At 39.4% G+C, this 23,074-nt stretch overlaps 1 protein-coding gene across 20 annotated transcripts in view; it reads right to left on the reverse strand.

The window, feature by feature from the left end:
* ITGB6 (integrin subunit beta 6) overlaps positions 1 to 23,074 on the reverse strand; it is a 125,062-nt gene that overhangs the window by 33,099 nt on the left and 68,889 nt on the right. For 19 of the 20 annotated variants that reach the window (XM_079131771.1, XM_079131777.1, XM_079131768.1 and 16 more), the window contains 3 exons: positions 22,500 to 22,665; positions 20,877 to 21,038; positions 17,734 to 17,829 (listed from right to left, as the gene is read on the reverse strand). In XM_079131771.1, the coding sequence (XP_078987897.1) occupies positions 17,734 to 17,829; positions 20,877 to 21,038; positions 22,500 to 22,665 (424 nt within the window). The remainder of the gene's footprint in view (positions 1 to 17,733; positions 17,830 to 20,876; positions 21,039 to 22,499; positions 22,666 to 23,074) is intronic. The other variant, XM_079131769.1, reaches the window with a different exon arrangement.

Consider the following 23,074-nt stretch of genomic DNA (forward strand, 5'->3'; position numbering starts at 1 on the left):
GGGTGTTGTAATGTTCTGCTTATTTCAGTGCTGATGTTGGAAGTTGCTAGAAACCTGAACTCTTGAATGTGTCACATGCTGCTCTGCTTTGACATTGCATCTTAATACTGAGGGGACTGCTGGCAGCAAGCCAGGGAAGTACCTCAACTTCATCCTTGCCCTACATCATTGCCTGTTGGCAGAAGGCCCCTTTCGATTTCCCTGAGTCAGGTAGAACTTATAAAATAGGAGGAAGGCACGGCTTCATGGATTTACCTCTTCAAATAAACACATGTCACAAAGGGCCATGAAGCATGAGACCTGTGGTTAACAGCGAATGCCTAAATAGGAACTTGAATTCCACTCAAATGGAGCTGGAATGTGTGCAAATTTGACTAATGCCAGAAGAGAAGGCAGAGGAAACCTTTAGAGCTTGACAAAGAAAGGCTTAGACCCTTTCAGGAATTTTAAGGCTCTTAGCTTTATATGCAGCTGCCATCCTGGTGTCCCCAAGGATGCAGTGTCAGGGGTATTTTCTGCAGGCACTAGTTCGAGAGGCCTTCAAATTTGGGGTTAACTCTTGGCTAACAAAGCTGAACCCATCTACTTCCTAAAGCATAATTATGATCCTGCGTGTGGTTTGACATTTGGCATTTGGTTATTAGGACAAGTGGTTAACATTAATCGCCTTTGCTGATTGCCACTAGAGCGAGAGTATAAAGGAGTTGGCAGCCAGTAGCAGCAACCAGTGACAACACTGACAATTGTACAGAGAAAAACTATTAATTAATTTCTGGATGCTGATCTCCCCCCAAAGCACTTAAAATAATTAACTAAAAACATGGACAATTTGGCTTTGTGGTCTAACACTGTGAAAAATTATACTTTAAATCTTGTAGTATTATGATTGCTGTAAATATCATGTATCAAATGCCTTCCTTTCATTAAAGTCCTAAAGGGCTATTATAAATCGTCATGATTAAACATGCTTAATGCTAGAAAAAAGATGATTTTGCATGCCCGGATGGGATGAATTATAGCATTGTGATTCTGAAAGATGATGCTTGAATATTAGAAATGGTGAATGCTGTAAACACAATGGTGCATGAGCTGATTAGAAATGCAAACTCCTATGCTTGGGCTTGAATTCTCCATTATATTTCTGTAGATTATCTTAATTATCAATTTTCTCCACTCTTCCCTGCTATGGCACCCCGGAGTTCCTGAGTTGCTTTTCTCACTCCCTCTTTCTGATGACCTCAGTTTTCTTAACTTTCTTCTTCAAGCCCTATTTTATTTGTTCACTCTGTTCCCATCTCAAAAAAGATTTCTTATGTGTCCCACAGTTCACATTTGCTCCCTGAAAATGGATGGAGAACGAGCGGGCGGAGGTCTTTTTGTGGGTTGGTGGCAGACGATACAGAGGAGATCTCTTGAATTCACATCTGCACACTTGGGTTCCCCTCAGAGACTGTCTCCAAGTTCAGTGCCCCTCAGTGTCGGGTTGCCAGAACTAGCTGTCAGGTGTGCACTCCTCTTGGCTAAGGACAGAGAAATGTCACTACTCGCACACTTTATCTTATCCTCAGAATGGCTTGAAGCTCAGCATTGTTTACTTTCAATAAACAAGTTTTAATAAATTACATGTAGTAAAAATTTAACTTATTATAAACTGAGAATTGAAAGAATTTATAGTGCTATATAATCTGCTCACAAATATTTCATCTAATCTTTCAAAGAATTTTTTTCCCTTGGATCTCTTGGGTCATTTGCTCCTGTTTGTTCTTTTTCTCTTTCTAGTTTTAATAGCGGTACAACACACATACACAGTGGACACTATTAAGTACATATGTTGTGTACTTAAAAAGTAAACAAGCAAGTGTAACTACCAAGTTCATGAAATGGGACGTGAACAGCCCCCTGGAATCCTCCCTTCTACTACTCCCCAGTTATTACTCCTCCAGTCAAAAGCTTAACCACTGTTCTGAGTTTTAACACTGTGGAAGCCAGGAGAGGTATCTTCATGGCCTTAGGGTTAAAAAATGTATTAAGTAGGATACAAAAAGTACTACGTATAAAGGAAAAGATTAATACATAGTACGTAAGAGTAAAAATTCTATCTATAGATTCAATGCCATCCCAATCAAAATACCAGCAAATTATTTTGTGGATATCAACAAACTGATTCTTAGGTTTATACAGAGAGGCAAAAGGCCCAGAGTAGACAACTAGATATCGAAGGAGAAGGATGAGGTTGGAGATTGATACTCCTGACTTCAAGACTTACTATAAAACTACATTAATCAAGACAGTATGATATTGACAAAAGAATAGGCAGATAGATCCATGGAACAGAAGAGAGAGACCAGAAATTGACCCTCATAAATATAATCAGCTAATCTTGGATGAAGGAACAAAGGCAACACAGTGGAGCAAAAACAATCTGTTCAACAAATGGCTCTGGGACAACTGGACATCCACTTCTGAAAAAAAAAAAAAAAAAATCTAGACAGACTAGACACCTTTCTCAAAAAGTAACTCAAAACAGATCACTAATGTAATTAAAAAATGCAAAACCATCAGACTCCTAGAAGGTAATGTAGGAGAAAATCTTGATGACCTTGAGTTTGGTGATGACTTTTTGGATACAGCACCAAAGGCACAATCCATGAAAGAATTGATGAGCTAGACCCTGGGAAAGACAGTGTCAAGAGAATGAGAAGACAAGACACAGACTGAGAGAAGACATTTGTAAAAGATATCTGATAAAGCTTTGTTCTCTAAAATAAACACAAAACAAAAACCTCTTTAAATGCAACAAGAAAACAAATAACCTGATTAAAAACTGAAACAAAAGCCAGGTGTGGTGGCATGCGCCTATAATCCCAGTGACTTAGGAGGCTGAGGCAGGAGGATGGAGAGTTCAAAGCCAGTCTCAGCAAAAGTGAGGCACTAAGCAACTCAATGAGACCCTGTCTCTAAATAAAACACAAAAGAGTGTTGGGGATGTGGCTCAGTGGTTGAGTGTCCCTGAGTTCAATCCCCAATACCAAAACAAAACAAACCTAAACTAATCTAAACAAACAACTGAGGCAAAGACCTTACAGATACTTCACCAAAGAAGATATACGGATGGCAAATAAGCACATGAAAAGATCTCTACATGACAAATCACTAGGGAAATACAAATTAAATAATGCTGAGATTTTACTACATATCTATGAGAATGGCCAAAATACAGAACACTGACAATACCAAATGTTGGTTAGGGTGTGGAACAACAGGAACTCTCATGTATTGCTGGCAGCAATGCAAAATAGTGCATCCACTGTAGAAGACTGTTGGCAGTTTCTTACAAACTAAATATACAATATATAAGATCCAGCAGTCAGTTTTTGTTATTTACTTAACAGTTGAACACTTAGGTCCACACACAGATGTTTATTCATAATTACCAAAGCTGGGAACAACCAGGATGTTCTTCAGTAGGTGAATGGAGAAATAAATTGTGGTACATTCAAATAATAGAATGTTATTCACCACTAAAAAGAAATGAGCTATCAAGCCATGAAAAGACATGGTGGAACCTTTTACTAGGCAAAAGAAGCCAATCTGAAAAGGCCACATAATGGATTATTTTAACCACATGACATTGTGAAAAAGGAAAAGTATGGATCCAGGCAGTCAGATCAATGGCAGTCAGAGGATAGGAGGGAGAAAGGACTGAACAGGCAGAGCAAGGAGGATTTTTAGGGTAATGAAACTATTTAACATATACTCCAATCGTGAATATGTGCAGTTCTATACTTGTCAAAACTCACCGAATGTGCTATACCAAGAGTGAACCCTAATGTAAATGATGGACTTTGGATGATAAGAATGTATCAATATACATCCATTGTTCTTAATGGATGTACCATTCTGATGGGGGATGACAACAGGGAAGGCCATGCATGGGCTGAACAGGGGATATACCGGAAAGTTCTGTACCTTCCACTCAATTTTGCTGTGAACCTAAAACAACTCTAAAAAAATAAAGTCTATTATTTAAAATTAAGAATTTCTGTTCTCATAAAGCTGCTTTTAAGAAAGCGAGAGGAGCCATTGAGTAGGAGAAAATATCTGTAGTGTATGCAAATAACACAGGACTCAGTTCTAGACTATCTAAAGAACTACATATCAACAAGAAAAAGACATCTTAATAAAAATAAACATACACATGGCAAATAAATATGTGAAAGCATTCAGCATCATTAATAATTAGAGAAATATAAATTAAAACCATAGCAAAATGCTGATATTTTAACCCCTAGAATGGTTAAATTTTTTTTGTACCAGGGATTGAACCTAGGGGTACTTAACCACTGAGCCATGTCCCCAGCCCTTTGTATATTTTATTTAGAGATAAGGTCTCTCTATGTTGGTTAGGGCCACCATGTCCAGCCTAGAATGCTTAAAAAATTTAAAAAACAGACAATGACTGCATGTGCTCGTAATGGGAGTGTAGCTGTTAATATCTTCTAAAGCCAACCATAAGCATACCCTATGACCTAATAATTCCACCCGAAGGATGTATACCCAACAGAAACAGGCCCACAGAATGTGTGGCTATTCTGAAGCAAATGCTTGCACAGAGAAGCATTTATTGTTGACATTGTCAAGGAGGTGCAGGCTGGGTGATCAAGATGTCACTTAAACTGCAGAAAGTGAAGTATTTCTGAAAGGGGCTCAGATCTGTCAAGGACTTGGCTGCAAGGAATAATCAGTGCCTACCTGATTCCTTCTATCTGAGGATGGAGCCAAGAGAGGTGTCACCAGGCAGAGTTCAGCTTTCACAGGCATCTTGTATGTCTCTCCCTTTCCTTAAGAGCTGCTAAGGACTAAGTTCCCTTGAGCTAAAATTTCCAATTTAGGGGACCTTGCAACAGGGCTGAGTGGTCCTGATATCCTTAGGCACCTATTGCCTTTCGGATACCTGCAACCTCAGAAACCACAGTTTCCAGCTCCTGAAGCGTTTATAGTTGCGGGGACCCTGGGTGTCCTTAGGGAAGTGGCAGGAAAGGGACCGTGAGGAGAGGATTTCTGGTTCCACCTGGGGTGCTAGTGCAGGGAGCCCACACTCTAGACAGGGTTAAAGATGCCAGAGCCTCCCACGTGACTGGGAAAAGAGTAATAGGGCTCAGATCCTTGCCTGCCAGTGTCATCCTCTCATTCTTCATGGACGCTCTGTCATTTAAGTACCACACTATTCCTGTTTGAATGCCAAAATACTGAGGTCCAGAGAATTTAGTTAATTTGCCTGAAATGATCCCCCAGAAAGTAGATCTGGACTCAACTTCTGCTCAGCAACAGGTCTCTGAACCAGATCACTCCTGTTAGATGCCTGGCAATGACCCTCCTGCTCTTGAGCTATCATTGTTGACCCTGAGAAAGGTTAATGAGTAAGCCTAAGACTGGGTATGCTAATTTCCCAGGGCTGCCATTGCAAGGCACCACAATCAGGTGGCTTACAATAGCGGAATTTATTATTTCACAGTTCTAGGGTCTAGAAGACTGAGATCAAGGTGTGGGCAGGGCCAAGCTCCCTCTGAAACCTGACCCTAGAGAATCTGTCCTTGCGTCTTTCTAGCTTCCCATGGTGGCAGAAATCCTCTCGATGTTTCCCTCCAAGTCCTAACCCATCATTACATGGTATTCTAAACTCGTGTCTGCATCTCTTCTCCTCTTCACGTGAGGACACCAGTTATATTAAATCAAGGGTCTACCCTATCCAGTGTGACCTCATGTTAACAAAATTATATCTGCAATGACACTATTTCCAAATAAGGTCACATCTGTGGTACTGGGTGTTAGATTTTTAATGTATCTCTTTGGTGGGGGGGGGGGGCATGCTTCAACCCATAACACAGGAATAAGTTGATTTCTTTAACTCTTTGATTTCTTTAACTTTATACCCCTAATTTAAACTGGACAGATGAGCATATTGCCCAGACACAGAAGTCATAAGTGGTAGAGATATATCTTGACCCCAAGGTCAATGCTCTCTGTTTTCTACCAGGTTCCAGGAGGAACTGGTGCAAATGCCAGCAGGAAGAGAAGATGAGAATTTCTTTAGAAAGTTAAGATAATAATGCTCTCTCTCTCTCTCTCTCTCTCTCTCTCTCTCTCTCTCTCTATATATATATATATATATATATATATATATATACACACACACACACACATACATAGACTGTCTGAGATTATAGAACACTTCTACCCAAAGCAAAAAGAAAGGAAGAAAAGGATTGTGATTGTAATAATTTTCAAATTCAAAGGCTACATCTTGAAAGAAATGTAGGAAGTAGCAAAAGCATAGAGGCAGGGAAAAAAAAAAAAAAAAAAAAAAGTCCCAGGAGACTCTGCTCTGCTATTTATCTGTTCAGAGGAAAACAGCTCTTTGCTGGTGAAGCCTCACTTTCGTGGAGAAGTGTTCTTCCATAACTGGAGCTGGCTGGGTTTGCTAAAATAAATCCTTCTGAAGGCAATCAGAAGGCTTTCTTCCCATGAGGTCTTTCATTCTTGTGGGGTTTATTTCTCTGGTTCTCATCATGTTCATTATCGGTAAATGCAGGGCTTCTGGTATTATGCAAAAGTTTACCCCCAGGCTTGACTGTGTTACTAGGACACCCAAGATTCCAAAAAGAACATGTAATTGTTTCTGGCACAAGGGTAGTGTGAATGTCTGTCTCTGGGTTGCATGATATCTGCTTTGCCTTCGGGCTTCCAATTGTCAGCATTCCGCAGTCGGGCAGGTAGCACGGGAGTGTGCTAATTAGATCAGGTGCTTGATCTTGAAGTCTGCACCAGCAATGACTGGGTAGTCGGCCTTGGAACTTTGAGCACTACCTGTCTTTCTCCTAGTCTGTACGGAATGTAATTATCTTGTCAGCCAAGAAGCCGTAGTGTACAGCTGAACGAGTGCTCAGCGGCAGTAACAGAGTGATAAGGGAAGACGAATGGACCCACGATGCATGACTGCTCTGAGACAAACAAATGCACAGAGAGGCATTGGAGAATAGAGCCTCGGAGAACAGAGAGGCTGGGTTGAGTATTTGTTACTAAGGATACTTCAGATCTTTCCTTAATAAGATTACCTGCCTTTGCAGAGAGATTGCAGATCTTTGCTGGGGAATACAAGTTTCCCATCTTTAGAAAGTCCCTTTAAAATGGGAAGTAATGTGGGGTTTGGTAGCAGCCTATGGGCTTTGCAAACCAACTACAGGTAATAAAATTTCGAAGGATGATAGTAGGAAGGCAATGAAGGGGACAAGAAAACAGCAAGCAGGTGTGTGTGCAAGGACTGCTGAGGTGCTATCGGCCCTCCATACTCCAATGTGGCAGGTGGATTGGCAGCATCAGCATCTTCCTGGAGCTTGTTAAAAATGCAGAATCTCGAGCCCCCGTCTAGACCTCCTGAATCCGAATCTATCTACATGTTTATAAGCTCCTGGGGTGGGTGATTGGATATATCAGAGGTGCTTAAAAAAACATGATGCCCGGTTCTCAGCCCAGGATCTGGGAATAACCTGGACATTGGGTTTTAAACAAGCTTTCTAGGTGATTCTAGTAAGCACCAAAGTTGGAGAATTGTAGGTGTACAAGTGTCTGTCCAGGAGGAATCGTGGAAATTTAGAAAATCAAATATGATGCTTTTAAACCTAAGTATCCATAATTCATATGGAGTTTTCAGCCTGTCATGTACCTATGACATCTACAGTCAGCAACTAAAAGGACACTTCTAAATGCCTGCAGGCCAGGGATTAGCACCAAGCTTTCTTCTCTCGGCCTTCAAGATTGAATGGTCTGTTTCCACCATCCCTCTCCCACTTCATCTCCTTCTATCCCTTCTCACTTTGGGCTAACTGGCCTTTTTCCAGTTTCTCAAACACACTGAACACAGAGTCCTTTGCTGGCTCAGGGCCTTTGCACTTGCCTCCACCTTTTGAAAATGCCTTTTTAGGTTGCTGCCTCATCATCACTTCTTGAAAGGAGTCTTCCAGAAGACACTGTCCAAGAGACAATCACTCTTGCCTCAATGGTATTCTCAATTAATGTACATTATTTTCTATTTCTTTGATAAGACTATTAGAGGTTGTAGTTGATTATTTATTCAGTAATTATGTCTTGCCTATTTCTCCCTGCTAGGACAAAAATAGGGTCTGGTTTTTATTCTCCCAACGCCAAGTTCAGTGCTTTGCACGTAGAAAGCACAAAAGATGAAAGTGCATGGACTGAATAAACAAAGGCAGGGATCAGCAAACTATGACCTGTGGACTGTATTTGTCCTCCACCTGTTTTTGTAACGACATTCATGCATTTGTTTATGGTCCATGACTCTTCATGCAACAATGGTAGAGTTGAGTAGTCATGACAGACACCATATGGCCCTCAGAGCTTAAATTACTATTTGACTCTTTATGATAGGCTACAGATAAAACAAAGCATGCCTGGTTAAGTTTGATTTTCAGAGAAACAACAGGAAATTTTCTGATATAAGTGTCTCCCCAACATAGTGTATGGTCTACGTATATTAAAAAGTATTTGTTTATTTAAAATTGAAGTCACTGGTTATCCTATTTTTTGTGTGTAAAATCCAACAACTCTACAGAATCAGTATGTCAGCCCCTGAATTAATGAATAAAGTGTGCACAAACTATTCAAATTCAACAAACGACTTTCAAAAGTTTTATGTTTACTTTCTGAAGATTGAGTATTGTAGGGGCAATGAAACATTAAATCATGCTATAATTAATGTTAGGCCCATTTGTAGCATTTTTTGGGCTCTCAGATAGTTGGGCATGGAATTAAATTATATGACACTCCCAAACTTTATGTCAGGGGCTGTCAACTTAATTTGTCCTCTTGTGTGTTATTGCCATATATGACTGTTTTAAAGGCTGTGCTATGTGGAAAATACTTAGTTCCAGCCAGACTCTTGCGAGGTGGTCCAAGCTGGGGTGTGTTCCCTGTAAACATAGCTGTAATTTGAGCCTCACAGACACTGACACATGTATGGAGTGGCCAAATGGCTTCAGGGGTAGATTGGTGTCTGAGTGAACCAGGAGTCCTCTCTTCCTAGGAACCCAGAGAAAGCAAGGAGAAGTGTGATTACAGTCTTGAGAATTGCAGTTTATAGAGGAGTCCTGTTCACAGATGTCAGAGTCTTCACCAAAGGGGCACTTTCCAGGATAAGAAAATGGTACTAAAGTCATGTGTGGTTTCTATTGATATTAGAACATGGACACGTAAAAAAGTTACCGCCATGTATCATGTGAACATGTTAAAAAGTGATCCAGATCTTCAACTCTACTACAAAGCAATAGTAACAAAAACAGCATGGTATTGGTACCAAAATAGAAAGGTAGATCAATGGTACAGAATAGAGGACACGGACACAAACCCAAATAAATACAATTTTCTCATACTAGACAAAGGGGCCAAAAATATGCAATGGAGAAAAGATAGCCTCTTCAACAAATGGTGCTGGGAGAATTGGAAATCCATATGCAACAAAATGAAACTAAACCCATATCTCTCACCATGCACGAAACTAAACTCAAAATGGATTAAGGACCTCGGAATCAGACCAGAGACCCTGCAGATTATAAAAGAAAAAGTAGGTCCAAATCTTCACCTTGTTGGTCTAGGATCAGACTTCCTTAACATGACTCCCATAGCACAAGAAATAAAAGCAAGAATCAATAACTGGGATAGATTCAAACTAAAAAGCTTTCTCTCAGCAAAGGAAACTATCAGCAATGCGAAGAAAGAGCCTACAGAGTGGGAGAATATCTTTGCCAATCATACTTCAGATAGAGCACTAATCTCCAGAATCTATAAAGAACTCAAAAAACTCTACTCCAAGAATTCAAATAATCCAGTCGACAAACGGGCTAAGGAAATGAATAGACACTTCACAGAAGAAGATCTACAAGCAATCAACAAACATATGGAAAAATGTTCAACATCTCTAGTAATAAGAGAAATGCAAATCAAAACCACCCTAAGATTCCATCTCACCCCAATTAGAATGGCGATTATCAAGAATACGAGCAACAACAGGTGTTGGTGAGGATGTGGGGAAAAAGGTACACTCATACATTGCTGGTGGGACTGCAAATTAGTGCAGCCACTCTGGAAAGCAGTGTGGAGACTCCTTAGAAAACTTGGAATGGACCCTCCATTTGACCCAGCTATCCCACTCCTTGGCCTATACCCAAAGGACTTAAAATCAGCATACTACAGAGATACAGCCACATCAATGTTCATAGCTGCTCAATTCACAATAGCCAGATTGTGGAACCAACCTAGATGCCCTTCAATTGATGAGTGGATAAAGAAGCTGTGGTATATATATACCATGGAATATTACTCAGCCATAATGAATGATAAAATTATGGCATTTGCAGGCAAATGGATGAAATTGGAGAATATCATGCTAAGTGAGATAAGCCAATCTCAAAAAGCCAAAGGAAGAATGATATCGCTAATAAGTGGATGATGACACATAATGGGGGGAGGGAAGGGTTAGAGTTAGGGTTACTGAGGGGGGCATGTATGGAGGAAGGAAGCACTATATAGAGGGAAAAGAGGGGTGGGAGGGGTGGGGGGACGGGAAAAAATAACAGAATGAATCAAACAACATTACTCTATGTAAATTTATGATTACACAAATGGTATGCCTTTACGCCATGTACAAACAGAGAAACAACATGTATCCCATTTGTTTACAATAAAAAAAAAAAAAAAAAAGTGATCCAGAAGGTCAAAGTGTAGTACTTGTACACGTTTGGGGGCTGATGATGGGTGGAAGTTCAGGTTTACTTGAAAGCAGACAACCTCTAAGCTTGGCAATTAGGCTTGTCATGTTATAGGATGACCCTGACTTCTTCTAAAGTTATTCTTGTTAATACAAGTAATTGATGTATAACTGAATACAATTTAATTTTTATGCCTTTCTAAAACCATAACTATATAAATTCATTAAAAATTTTGAACATACTTAATATGTACAGTATGCTGCCAATTATGTTAAAATATGTAAATGCATGCAATGAAAAAGACAGGGAAGAATTATTCTAAAAATGTCAACAATGGTGAGCTCTGTCTGAGGGGGTGAGTTTATGACTGATCTTTGTTTTCTTCCATGTGCTTTTTAGTATTCCATTCCCCACTGCCTTTTTTTTTTTTTTAACAAATGACATATGCTAATTTTGTAACCAGGAAAAGTAACTGAAGTTTGTTTTGTTTTGTTTTGGTCACATTTCTACATCACATTCCTGGTGGGACAGTAACTGATATAGTCAGTTTGGAAAGCAACTCAGACAAATCCAAAAAAATGGAAGATGTCATTCCCCTGTGACCCAGGGACTTCACTTATAAATGTTGATCTTTTTAAAAATATTTTTTTAGTTGTCAATGGACCTTTTTTTTTTTTTTTAAATTTATATGCAGTAGGGAGAATCGAACCCAGGGCCTCACGCATGCTAGGCAAGCGCTCTACCACTGAACTACAATCCCAGCCTGATAAATATGGATCTTTGACAAGAGAATATGAGCGCAAGGAAATGCACAACTGACACATTTTCAGATCCACACAGTTGGAAGTGACTCAATACCCTCAATCACAAGAAGAACACGAGGTGGTACCCAATGCTGATTAGCATGTGTGCGGCAGTGGAGCGCAGTCCACGGGAGCTACAGGTGTGTCCATGGGTGAGTCTCAAACTCAGAGCATCATCTAGCAATGCTAATGTACTTAACATCACAGAACTATACACTGAAAAATGATTGAAATGGCAATGTTTATGTTATAAACATTTCATCACGATAAGAAAATATAACAAAGAAATCATTGGAATTCATAATAATACCCCTTCTCAGGACCAGTCACTGAGTCTTAAAGCTGGACGTGATCGGGTTCAGATCTTTAACAGTGAAAATCAAGTTGCAGAAATAATATGTGAATTAAGCTTAAATAAAATTAAGTTTATAAGCCATAACTACATAAGTATTTGTGGATGTACAAATATTTTTAATAACACACAAAATGTGAGAATGGTGAGTATTAAGTTGAGAAAGCTGGTTACCTCTGGAAAAAAAGAGGAGCATAAGTGGGCAGCTACACGGCAGGCAATTTTAATGCGATGTTTTCTTTCTTTAAAAAGTCTGAAGCAAATATGGTGGCAAAGGTTAAGATTTGAAGAAACTTGGAAGAAGGTATTCGGATATTCCTTATCTTACTCTGTTTATCTGTATGCTCAAAACGATATCATCATAATAAACCTTTGTCAATCTCCATGCTCCATTTGGCCCTTTGACTGGAACCAGAGAGAGTGATTACTGGAGATAGCAGTTTTAGATAGTTGGCCAAATACTTAATGCTCCTTGGCTGTGTGGTCTGTTCTTACCACTCAGAGCTTAAATAATCCATAGGGCAGAATCAATTGTCTCCTTTTTTCAGGACTACACATCTTAAAATTGCTCTATTCATCTAAATTAACAGCAACAGTAAAGGACCCTAAGTCAAGTATTTCCTGACCTTGAAAGACTCCGTCATTTAAAGGAAATTCATCTGTTGGTTCATCTGTCAGGCAACTCTGCTCTACCCTTGGGCTCTGTGCTTTTAAAGTGAAGTTTAAAATGGTTATTGTATTTTAAAGGTTGTTGCTCTGGTGCTCTAGTGTTTAGGAGTTGGCATATACTTTCCCTACAACAGCCAGGGTTCAACAACAACTTATCTCAATAGTTGAAGATACAGAGTCAATTTGTCTGGATCCAAATCTTGGTTCTCACAAGCAACTTTCTTTGCTATTTTAGGTTCCTATAGCCATAAAATGGAGATTAAATGATAAAATGAGTGTGATACTCTTAATCCCCATTTAATAAACTCTCTGCTGACATTCCTTACTATGCTATTATTATCACAGTCATTGTTGTATCCCATCTCTGGCCCTCCATCTTCACCTTTATGCAGTGAAGGGCTTGGTTCAACATGATGATACTATTAGCCTCGAAAGCAGTTTTATGATTGCCAATTAATCTGCTGTTCCAGAACCAAAAGGAGTAAAAACACTGACACACATGAACTCTGGTTCCCCAGCAAATCTCTACCATGGGGTCTTCTAGCAGAACACTGTCTCTAAAATGCCCGCATTCTGGTTTTTTTTTTAAAGCACGTTATTGGCTTTTAAGCCCGGAAATGCTCTGTGAGGCTCCTTGAGGTGGGCACTGTGTTTATTGTTCACTATAATCACCAGTCTGGCCTGGCTTATGGAAGCTACTCGTGAGACATTTGATGAATGAATGACTATGCAGTCGGTAGCATCTTGGTGCAATGATACATTGGATATTGCAGGTATTGTGTGAATCCTGAAATACTCAGATCTCATGCTGATAAAACCTCATATTTCTACATGGGTTGGCCAAAGAGGGTCTCTCATGAAGGCCCTACTTCAAATCTGTCCCTTTTTCTTATTGTGTATTTTCTGGATTATGTGTATTTTCTGGATTATGAAGCATGGTACTCTTTATCCAGAGTACCATGTGTGATTGAAGTGGTAAGTACTGATGACTTTTCATGATTGGGATTTACTAATTAGCCTGGAAAATACTCCCAACAACTCTGACTGCTAATCTGAGGACAGGAATTTTATTTCCAAATCCTCCCTTTTTGAGGGATGTTTTCATTAATGAGGAAAGTGTAGGCAGCTGGCACTTCTCAATCTTTCCTCCCAGATACCATCATTTCAGGAGAAATCAAAATGTTTTCCATTACATTTGAATTAAGAGCAATTCATTGCCAGGCATGGTGGCACAACCTGTAATCCCAGTGAATTTGGAGGCTGAGAAAGAAGAATTGCAAGTTTGAGATCAGCCTCAGCAATTTCAAGAGTGTCTCAAAATAAAAAATGAAAAGAATTGTGCATGTAGCCCAGTGGTAAAGCACCTGGGTTTAATTCCAGTACCACTCTATCCCCCAAATAAGCCAAGTAATTTATTAACCCAATGGAGATGATTCATATCCAGAAACTGTTTTTTTTTTTTTTTTTTACTTCCAGATGATTTTATTTTCACTAAATTATCTTTTTCCCCTTGCTACAGTGTAAAGTTTAAAAGAGGCAGAAGAAGAAAGAAGAGTGAAATAATAATGAGGTTACTGATGCCTGAAAATTTGAAACTTGAGTAGGGTGTATAATTTTCACAAGCTGCACAAGTACATCAGCTTGTAGCATATTGTGGCTGCTCTTCAGGTTTGCTTTTAGATCTAAAAGTCTGATGGTGGGTAATTGCTCAGGGGTTTTCCTCTCATGGCCCAGTAGCAAGGTGGTAGAGTTTCTCCAGCCAGTTGTCCTAAGACAGATGGTAGAGTGCTGCTTCCCTCTTTGGTGCCATCCAGGTCCAGGGTGGAAAGAGGAAGAAGGAACAGCTCGGGCTGCCGAGAGTCCTAGCAGTAGTTAGGTGTCCTCCACCTGCTCTGTGCCTGGGCTTCCTCAACCTTGGTAAGTATTTGTCACACAAAATTTCAAATCCCTGGTTAGAATATTTGAACCCAATTTTAGCAAAGGTCAGGTGCTTTTACTGCACTTTTTATTTGTTCAACAAATACTGTGACTCCCTTGTGCATCAAGAATTGTTTTAAACAGGAGGATGAGCAAGACCCAACACACTCCCTTAATTGAAGTGATAACAAGGGCTTTTTGTCCCAGGAGAAAAGAGTACTTTGGTGATGTAAAAATCTGTTTGTACCCCTGTTTCTGTGTTTTAGATACATCACTCTGTCCTAATAACCACAGGAACATCAATTAGAAGTTGAAGAAAATTGGAAGTAACTATTACCAATGAACTTCTTGTTTACTTTCTGGGTACTGGGTTTCCACATCACATCATAAACACCAGGTCATATAATAATTATTGCTATTAACTTCATAAAAGTAATCTTTTCCAGCTAGATGTAGACATTTTTGAAAAGATACAGGAATTGTAAAGTCTTGCAAATAACCTGAGGTGATTCATAACGTGATTTGATGATGTAGTGAAGAACAGTGATTTAATTGCTTTTATCTCACTATCTCACTAGGAAGGAAAGACTAGTCAAATTAGACAGTTGGGGTTTAGTGGCCTGATACTATCTTAATGTAAATTAACAGTAAACATTTAAAAACAACAGAGGAGATATAAACATGTTTTTTTTAACTTGAATAATTGAATCCTGATTCAAAATGGTATTTAGCACTAGAATGTAATATACTACCTACTGCTCAGCCAATTATCTATCATTATCTTTTGAACCCTGTAATTGGACAAACAGGAAACTATTCATAATAATAAGTTTGCTCAAAACCATCAGTTTGCAGGAGTCTGGGGCGCACACTGCAGTCACACCGCTGAAGATGAAACTGCTTACTGTACCCTTTCCATTGTTCCTCTGTTACAACAACATGTAGCAACACTGCACACCTGGGCAGTCCAAAGCATCTTACCAAAATTACTGAAAAAAAGTCATTTTTCCTGCATTCCAGGAGTGGGCCACATAAATCTTATTTGCTGCAAGACAGAGCCGCCATTGAACCTGACCATCCCCTGCCCGCTGTGCAGGCACTGAGCTACGCTTGGCACAGAACTTGGGTGAATAATTGGCCTTCTGGAATTTTCATTAGGTCTCAACACTTAGTTGCTTTATTTATCCTTCCGTTGGTTTTATTTTTCAATGATTCTTTGGTGGTTATTTTCCTTCTATCCAAACACCAGTTTGCACAGGACTCCAGCACACCTAGGGCTCCTTCTAAGAGATTTAAATTGAAAGGCAGCACAGGCCATTATTGGTCTATTTTCAGTTTTCATTATCAATAAAACAAGAGATCAGCATTTTCATGCTGTGTGAAGCCTTTGGGGAAGTGCAATGTTGCTGTCATTATCTCTAGACCAGGCTGCCGCCTGGCCCCACTAATGCAGATGAAATGATGAGCCCATCAGAATAAAAATAAAATAATGAAACAACCAGAGTCATGAGTGGGTTGCCGACCTGGTCTACTGCCTGGCTTCCTGAAAATGTCCCTTTGAATTTAGTGGAGCCTGGATGGCAAAGACCATAGAACATGACAGAACATAAATTCAGCTCATAATGAGATTAGTAGGCAGGCAAAATAAATGTCCTGCTGTTACATTACAGGCAGGCTTTAATCTGGTGTTTTCCTTGGAAACGATCATTTCTTTTGCAACAGGGGAACCGTGGATGCAACTAGCTTAAATCCAACAGATTCTGTTTTGCCACATAGTTATTTTTCATCTTCCTCTGTCTTTTTAATAGCAGTTCGGGGGAGGCGTCTAAATGAGTTGTGAGTCTTAAAGACTATTACCAAAGTGAATTATGGGAGTGTGTGTTCATGATCATTAATCGTGTTCCCCAGACTCCATTTTGAAGACAAGTTCTGCACAGCTCCTACTCCCCCTTCTGAGCTGGAGCCTTGCTGGGGAGGAGGTGGTGTAACCCCAAGGGTCCGCTCACTTTAGCCTTAAGGATCCAAGACAGAATAGACTCACTATTGTATTTGGGGCTATTAAAAAAATCTTTACCACAACTACTATTTAAAACCAATGGAAACAGGTATCACATGATTTAGTCTTAAGAAAATGCCCAGATCAGGTGAACCCACATGGTCTCTGAGCAGCTGGATTGCAAGGGACTTCCTTGGTTTGTAGCAGAAGGCAGTCTCACCTGGGAGTACAATACCCTTCTCTCATTAAAAATGCAAGATAGCATCTCCTCCTGGATCCTTTCTACAGAACCTGATGCAAGTTCATGGGCTGCACTGTGCTTGGTAGTAAGCACATATAATCAAAGCTTCCTGCGAAATAATCTGAGTTTCCCCAGCCTGTGAAGTCATCAAGCAAGTTAAGAGGTCCTTTCAAAAGGAATGAGAGATCAGACTCTAAATTTAGGAGTATCTGACACTTTTTGCATGGCACAGACGATTTGATTTCCCCACATTTTCTGGGGCCTATTCTAAGGTCTCCTCCTCTGTGAAACTGCAGATTACAAAAAGGCCGTTTGCTAGTACCGTATCATTTTGACATACATTTTTTCTTAGGCTGGAAAGAAACCATAGAAATCTTTTTCATTTGCATATATGTTTTACTGTTTATATGGTGACTTACAAACATTATTTCATCTAATGAAACAATTCCCTGTTTGGAAATGGTGCTTCCACCCAAAGCCTTAAACTACAAATTCAAACTTTAATGGAGAAATTATTTTTTACCCAATTTAACAAGGTTTTTCTTTTAGCTTTCCACCCTTGCATAGCTTGAGTTGTGTCTTTTGTGTTGTTTCTACAAATTTAATTTGCAAATGCCAAAGAATATAAAGTCAATTCTCCTCCCACTCTCATTATTTTCTCTGTTCTCTTAACTCTCTCCTCATCAGATGCAATAGTTCTGATTTTCCTCTAGGCAGATGGTCCTGTGTTTACTAGTACTTTCTTCCAGCTCAGCTTTTTCATTTCCATAACTTTCTTCCATATTTTACCACGTCTGCCCTTACTCTCTACTGCACCTCCACGTTTCTTATTTAAACGACAAGCTGTAAATGAATTCACTTTGTCAAGTGCCCGGCGCATCTGGTGTGTGTTAGTGATTATCCTGTGTGTTGAATTCAGAGAGAGTTTCATGACATCATCTCCCTGAAGGAATTTCCCAGATTTGTTTGCTTACCTCATATAAGTGAACTTGTTCTTGGGTTACAGCAAAGATCAATAACATGTTGTTTTGTACCAGTTTATCAATGAGTTGTCCAATTGTTGGATATTCCTAAAATGAACACATAGATTTTAAGTATCACCTTAATAAAGAATACAGAAAATATTTTACTGAGTTAGGCATTTTGCTGCTCACAGGCTTTATTGTATCACACTATGTAAACAAATACACAATTAGCATTTTTCATTAGTTGGTTCAATAATTATTTCCTAAATCTTACAAGTGCAATTAAATCCTAAGAGTCACTTGCTGTGAATGTTAGTGTATCGTGTACAATGTGAGAGATCACTCCTTACAGCATGTCATATTTTCAAGGATAGTGATACATTTCTTTTCCTGATGACACTGGCCAGCAGGTAAGAATGTTTGACTGGGGAGGGGCAGTTAGACTATGATGTATGTGTTTGAGGTGGCTCTCGTGGCTCTGAAACCCTTCCTGGAATTGGATGAGGGTGACATGAAGGTTAAGAAAGGAACAGTTTGCTGCGGATTGACACACTGCATTTCCTACGTCTGTCTGATTTGAGACATTCTTTTACTGGTTCTTGAGTTTGGTCTTATTGCCTTTTAAATGTCATTAGTTGGTTGTATGGGATCCTACAGGATAATTAGAAACACATTGTACTTCTTGTCCATTGACGAATTCATTCCCAACTGATATGAGAACTTTAAAAAATAAAAGAAGTCATTAATTTTCAAATTTGAAGATAGACATTACTTTTCCAGTCTGGAAAATGTAAGCACATGTGCCTGTCCATATGAATCCAAATGCGGATAATGCACAGAGAGGACGCTCAGATGAGGGAGTAACTTTGCAGCTAAACAAATTAAGAAAGTGTCGTTTATGACTGAAGTCAGGCAAAATTGAGGAACGCTGAAAATAAGCCCTTCTGTGCACTAGCTGACGTGTTCTTTTATTCTCTGTACTCTGGAGTATTTTTTTCTGAAGTCATCTTTAGATACAAAGTTCAAGTTGAGAGAAAGGGATAGTTTTGCCTAATATATTCAGGTAAATTTCCCAGCTGCAAATCTGGCTATGTATGGGCTTTCTTTCACATTTGGATTTTTATTAGGAGAGATACCAGATTTGTTCCATTTCTTCTGCTTCTCAACTGCCCAAATCTTAAGCATACTTCACCCTAAAGCCTAAATCCCACCAGTGCTGGTCCCTCCTTATCTCCACACATTCTTGTAACTCTTAGTTGCTATGCATGCAGAGCCAGGATCTCAGCATGTGACCCCCAAGGGATGTGATTTTCTTTGTGAATAAGATCTGTTGGTTTAATTTCCACAACTATTTTGTGGGTTCAAGACCAGGAACCACATCTTATTATTTTGTGGCCCCCTAGAATCTGGCCCAGTTGTAAGTACATAGAAAATGCTCAAGGGGCCAGGTGTGGTAGTACAGAACTGTAATCCTAGCAGCTCACAAGGCTGAGACAGGAAGATCACAAATTCAAAGCCAGCCTCAGCAACTTATCTAGACTCTGTCTCAAAAAAAAAAAAAAAAAAAAAAAGCTCAAAGGATCCAGGGGGTATATAAATGGTCCATGGCTTCTGCATATATGTAGCAGCTTATTCAGCAGGAGCAAATTGAACATGTGTTACATGAGAAGGTCATATTAGATAATGGGGAGCATCTACTTCTATGATCTTCCTGTTTTCAAGATATCTATTATGGGACATTTGAAAAGTTGCAAGAAAAAGGTAATGAGGAAGGAATTCATTTCTCAGTTTCCTATCTGAAAGCAGTTCCATTGACTAAAAGACAAAACATTATTATTCTCATTGCTGTTGTAATATGGAAAGTCAAATTATGTGATACAAGGATACATATATGTATATATATAAAAGAATATGTGTGTGTGTGTATGTGTATGTGTGTATTTGGAGAATATAACTGATCAAAAGTTACAGAAAATCATTCATGTTGAAGTTTAGAAATTTAGGCCAAGGAATAGTACCAAGTGATTTATGAACTAATAGCTTATAGAGAAGAGTTTTTTCAATTGATATTAGAATTGTGGACTTTCACTCTCTTCCCTTCATGCATTTCATTTATACATTATCATTTTAGGAAATGGCTTGAATTTTCTGAACCATATTTTCTCCTGTGTCGAATGAGGATAATGTGACCTGCCTGGGTGACTGCTTCATAATTTAACTCTATTTTATACATTAGTCAACTCCCACTGTGTTCCAGGCACTATGCTGTCAGGAAACAGATAATAAACCAGCCATGGCCCGAGGATCATGCAGTAGACAGACAGATGTAAGCAAACACATCTCCATATAGAGATCTGCAGGAAGACATCTATGTATAAGGGTGAAGGGAGTGACAATTGCTCCGGGGCCTCACAGAAGTCAAAGAGGACCCTCTGGGGGAAGTAATGATTGAGCTGGTTTTAAAGAGCAATTAAGAGTTTCCCGGCAGCCTAGGAGGAAGGGCATCCCAGGTGGAAGGAATAATGTGCACAAACAGCAGCCGCATGATCTGTTCAGGGAAGGCGGTTGGATACACAGGGTTTTCTTGAGGGCAGATGAGATCATGTGTGCCAAAAAAGCTTTGGTCGTGTTTTACAAAAGTTGACTTAAAAAAATGTCAGCAGCATTTTTTTATGTGACAAAAAAAAAGGGGGGGGGGGAGGGGCCAAACATTAATATGCACTAACTTACCCATTCCTGACTAGTTGTTTCCCAGGGAACCCCATATCCAACAGAAGCATCACATGATTTAGGGACAGGCATCCACAGCAACCCTAAGGTGCTACTGTTCGGTCCAGACCTCCCTTTCTAGGGCCATGATTGAGAGCAAAAAGACCTTGCTACCCTGCTTTTTGCTAACTCCAGGATCTTTGAGAAATTGGGATCACCTATGCATAGCATATCCAAACTTCTCATATGTTGCCACCACTCAGTCGTATTCCAGGGGATCCTCCAATGACAGTGAGGATTGAGAGGGGACAGTTTGTTAATCTCAGATCAGAAATGTGCACTGCTTTCACCAAGTGGGAACTATTTTGTGTTGTGTTACAGTAGTTGTTGCTTCCTTTGCCTGCTTGTGGCCCTGAAAATAGTAGCGAGTGTGGGTTACACACCAGGACAGTAGACATGGAGTACTCATTCTTGTTGTCCAGGTGACAGAGCCCATCGTTGGGAATGACGATGCCTGCCAGCTTGCTGTCCATTCCAAAGTGAGAATCAGCATCGCTCACAAAGACCAGGAGATGGAGCGAGTCATTCCGCCAGCCGATTTTCTCCTAGAGTGATAAAGAAATATTCAGGTTGTGTTGGAGAGAGGCAGGCACCCACTGAAGGTGGATCAGTTCTGCTTGGACACATTCAGATCATTAAAAAATTATTTTGTTGGTCTATCTAATTTATCTTTTTTCATCTATTGTGAGTTGATAACATACGAAACACATGAAATTCTGTGGCATTTGCTTTTCCCTGGATAACATTTTCAGATGATTTATGCTGCAGAAAAAAATAGCTCCATGATATTAGCATTCAGTTGATCTTGATTTTTACGTACTTAATTATTTTTGCTGCCCAACTTTCAATTAATCAGAAAAATGAGAGGAGGAGGTAGGGGAGGTCATAGATAATCCCAATTCCGAGCTCAAGCAAGACGAGTCAAAATGCAATAAAAAATGGTACAAAGTAAGCCATTTTCATTAAAATGTCACCCAACATTTAGGTATGTATTTCTCTTTTTAATGATATCATCGAAAATTACAGAACTAACATGAATACAAGAATTGCTCATCAAAGGATGACTCAAGGTCCTGTTTGTTGCTATCATCCACATTGAGTCTGTGCCTTAGCAGAACGGTTGCCTTTAATTCATATCCGTCTAGGAACTAGGCGAGCCAAAACTCATCCTGGCTATGCCTGCCTTTCCTGCTTATCCCTTTTGTCTTCCTCTTAATTTCTTGGCCCTCCAACCTTCTAGAATCTTCAGGCCTGCCCATTTCTGATATTCCCCACGAAGGGCTGTTGTCTAAAGACGGGCACCACTCTTGTGAATCAGTCAAAGAGGAGCAAGAATCCTAGCATGTCATAAAGACAGCATGGTTTCTGAGGCTTATTTTATTGTTCAAAACAAGAGATAGGTGATCTTAAGTATAAGCATATGTTGATTCAGGATATTTTTACTTTTTTCATTAATGTTCTGCTTTTGATTTTGGAAGTGGGGGGTACCAGGGATTGAACTCAGGGGCACTCGACCACTGAGCCACATCCTTGGCCCTATTTTGTATTTTATTTAAAGACATGGTGTCACTGAGTTGCTTAGCACCTCACTTTTGCTGAGGTTGGCTTTGACCTTGCCATCCTCCTGCCTCAGCCTCCCGAGCCACTGGGATTACAGGTGTGTGCCACTGTGCCCAGTTATTGATTGTTTTGTCACCATAGTTAGTCCAAAACCAAATTCACCTGATCTAGATCTTTAAAATAGACTAGATCTTTAAAACAAGACTATTGTTCAAATCAAAATTTTCCCAAGGCTACTGTAGTTTTCTTTGATTATTCAAATATTAGGTGTACAAAAGTATCCATTTAAATTGAATTAAAAATTTTACAGAAATTCTGTGTCTTAAGCATTAATTGTAGAAATATGGTGATTAAAGGAAAGAAAATTAAATAATCTTTCCAGAGTTGATTTGTTAATAAGAGATGAAATTCATGTTAATGGAATGAAATGTGCTCCCTCATCATACCTTACACACAGCAGCTTGCATAATTGCATCAAATCCACCTTCAGGTGTGTCAATATTAGCAGAAATTTTCTGATTCTTCACAATTTCATTGAATCTTTCTGCATCATTTGTCAGAGGCAAAATGTGCTTGAATCCAAATGTAGGTAGGCAGAAGTAAGGAATACTACTGCAAAAGTAAGATGCAAAAAGGGTTTTGAAATATAAGGCAACACACAGTTAATAGATCCGAGAACCTAGCAACAGTTCTTTAAATAAAGATTAATTTTTCTACCGGGCCTGACTCTGTAACCTGGCTGTGAATCTCAGGATTAAGGTCATTGTCATCAACTCTGCCCATTTCTTCCATGTTGGCCATATTAGCTAATATTTTTAACCAGTACTTATTTAGAGATGAGTATGTCTTTCACTGACTCAAACTTAGATAACAGATAATCAAGTGATCAGACTCCCCATTCCAGTGTGTGTAATAACTATTTTCTATTACCTCCCAACTAAAATCCTCCATTAAGTGTACCTGATGACAATTCCTTTGTATTCTGATATGTCAAGCTGTCATCAAGTATGAGTCATCATAG

This window comes from Sciurus vulgaris (genome assembly GCF_902686455.1).
Source record: "Sciurus vulgaris genome assembly, chromosome: 3".
NCBI classification, from domain to species: Eukaryota; Metazoa; Chordata; class Mammalia; order Rodentia; family Sciuridae; genus Sciurus; species Sciurus vulgaris.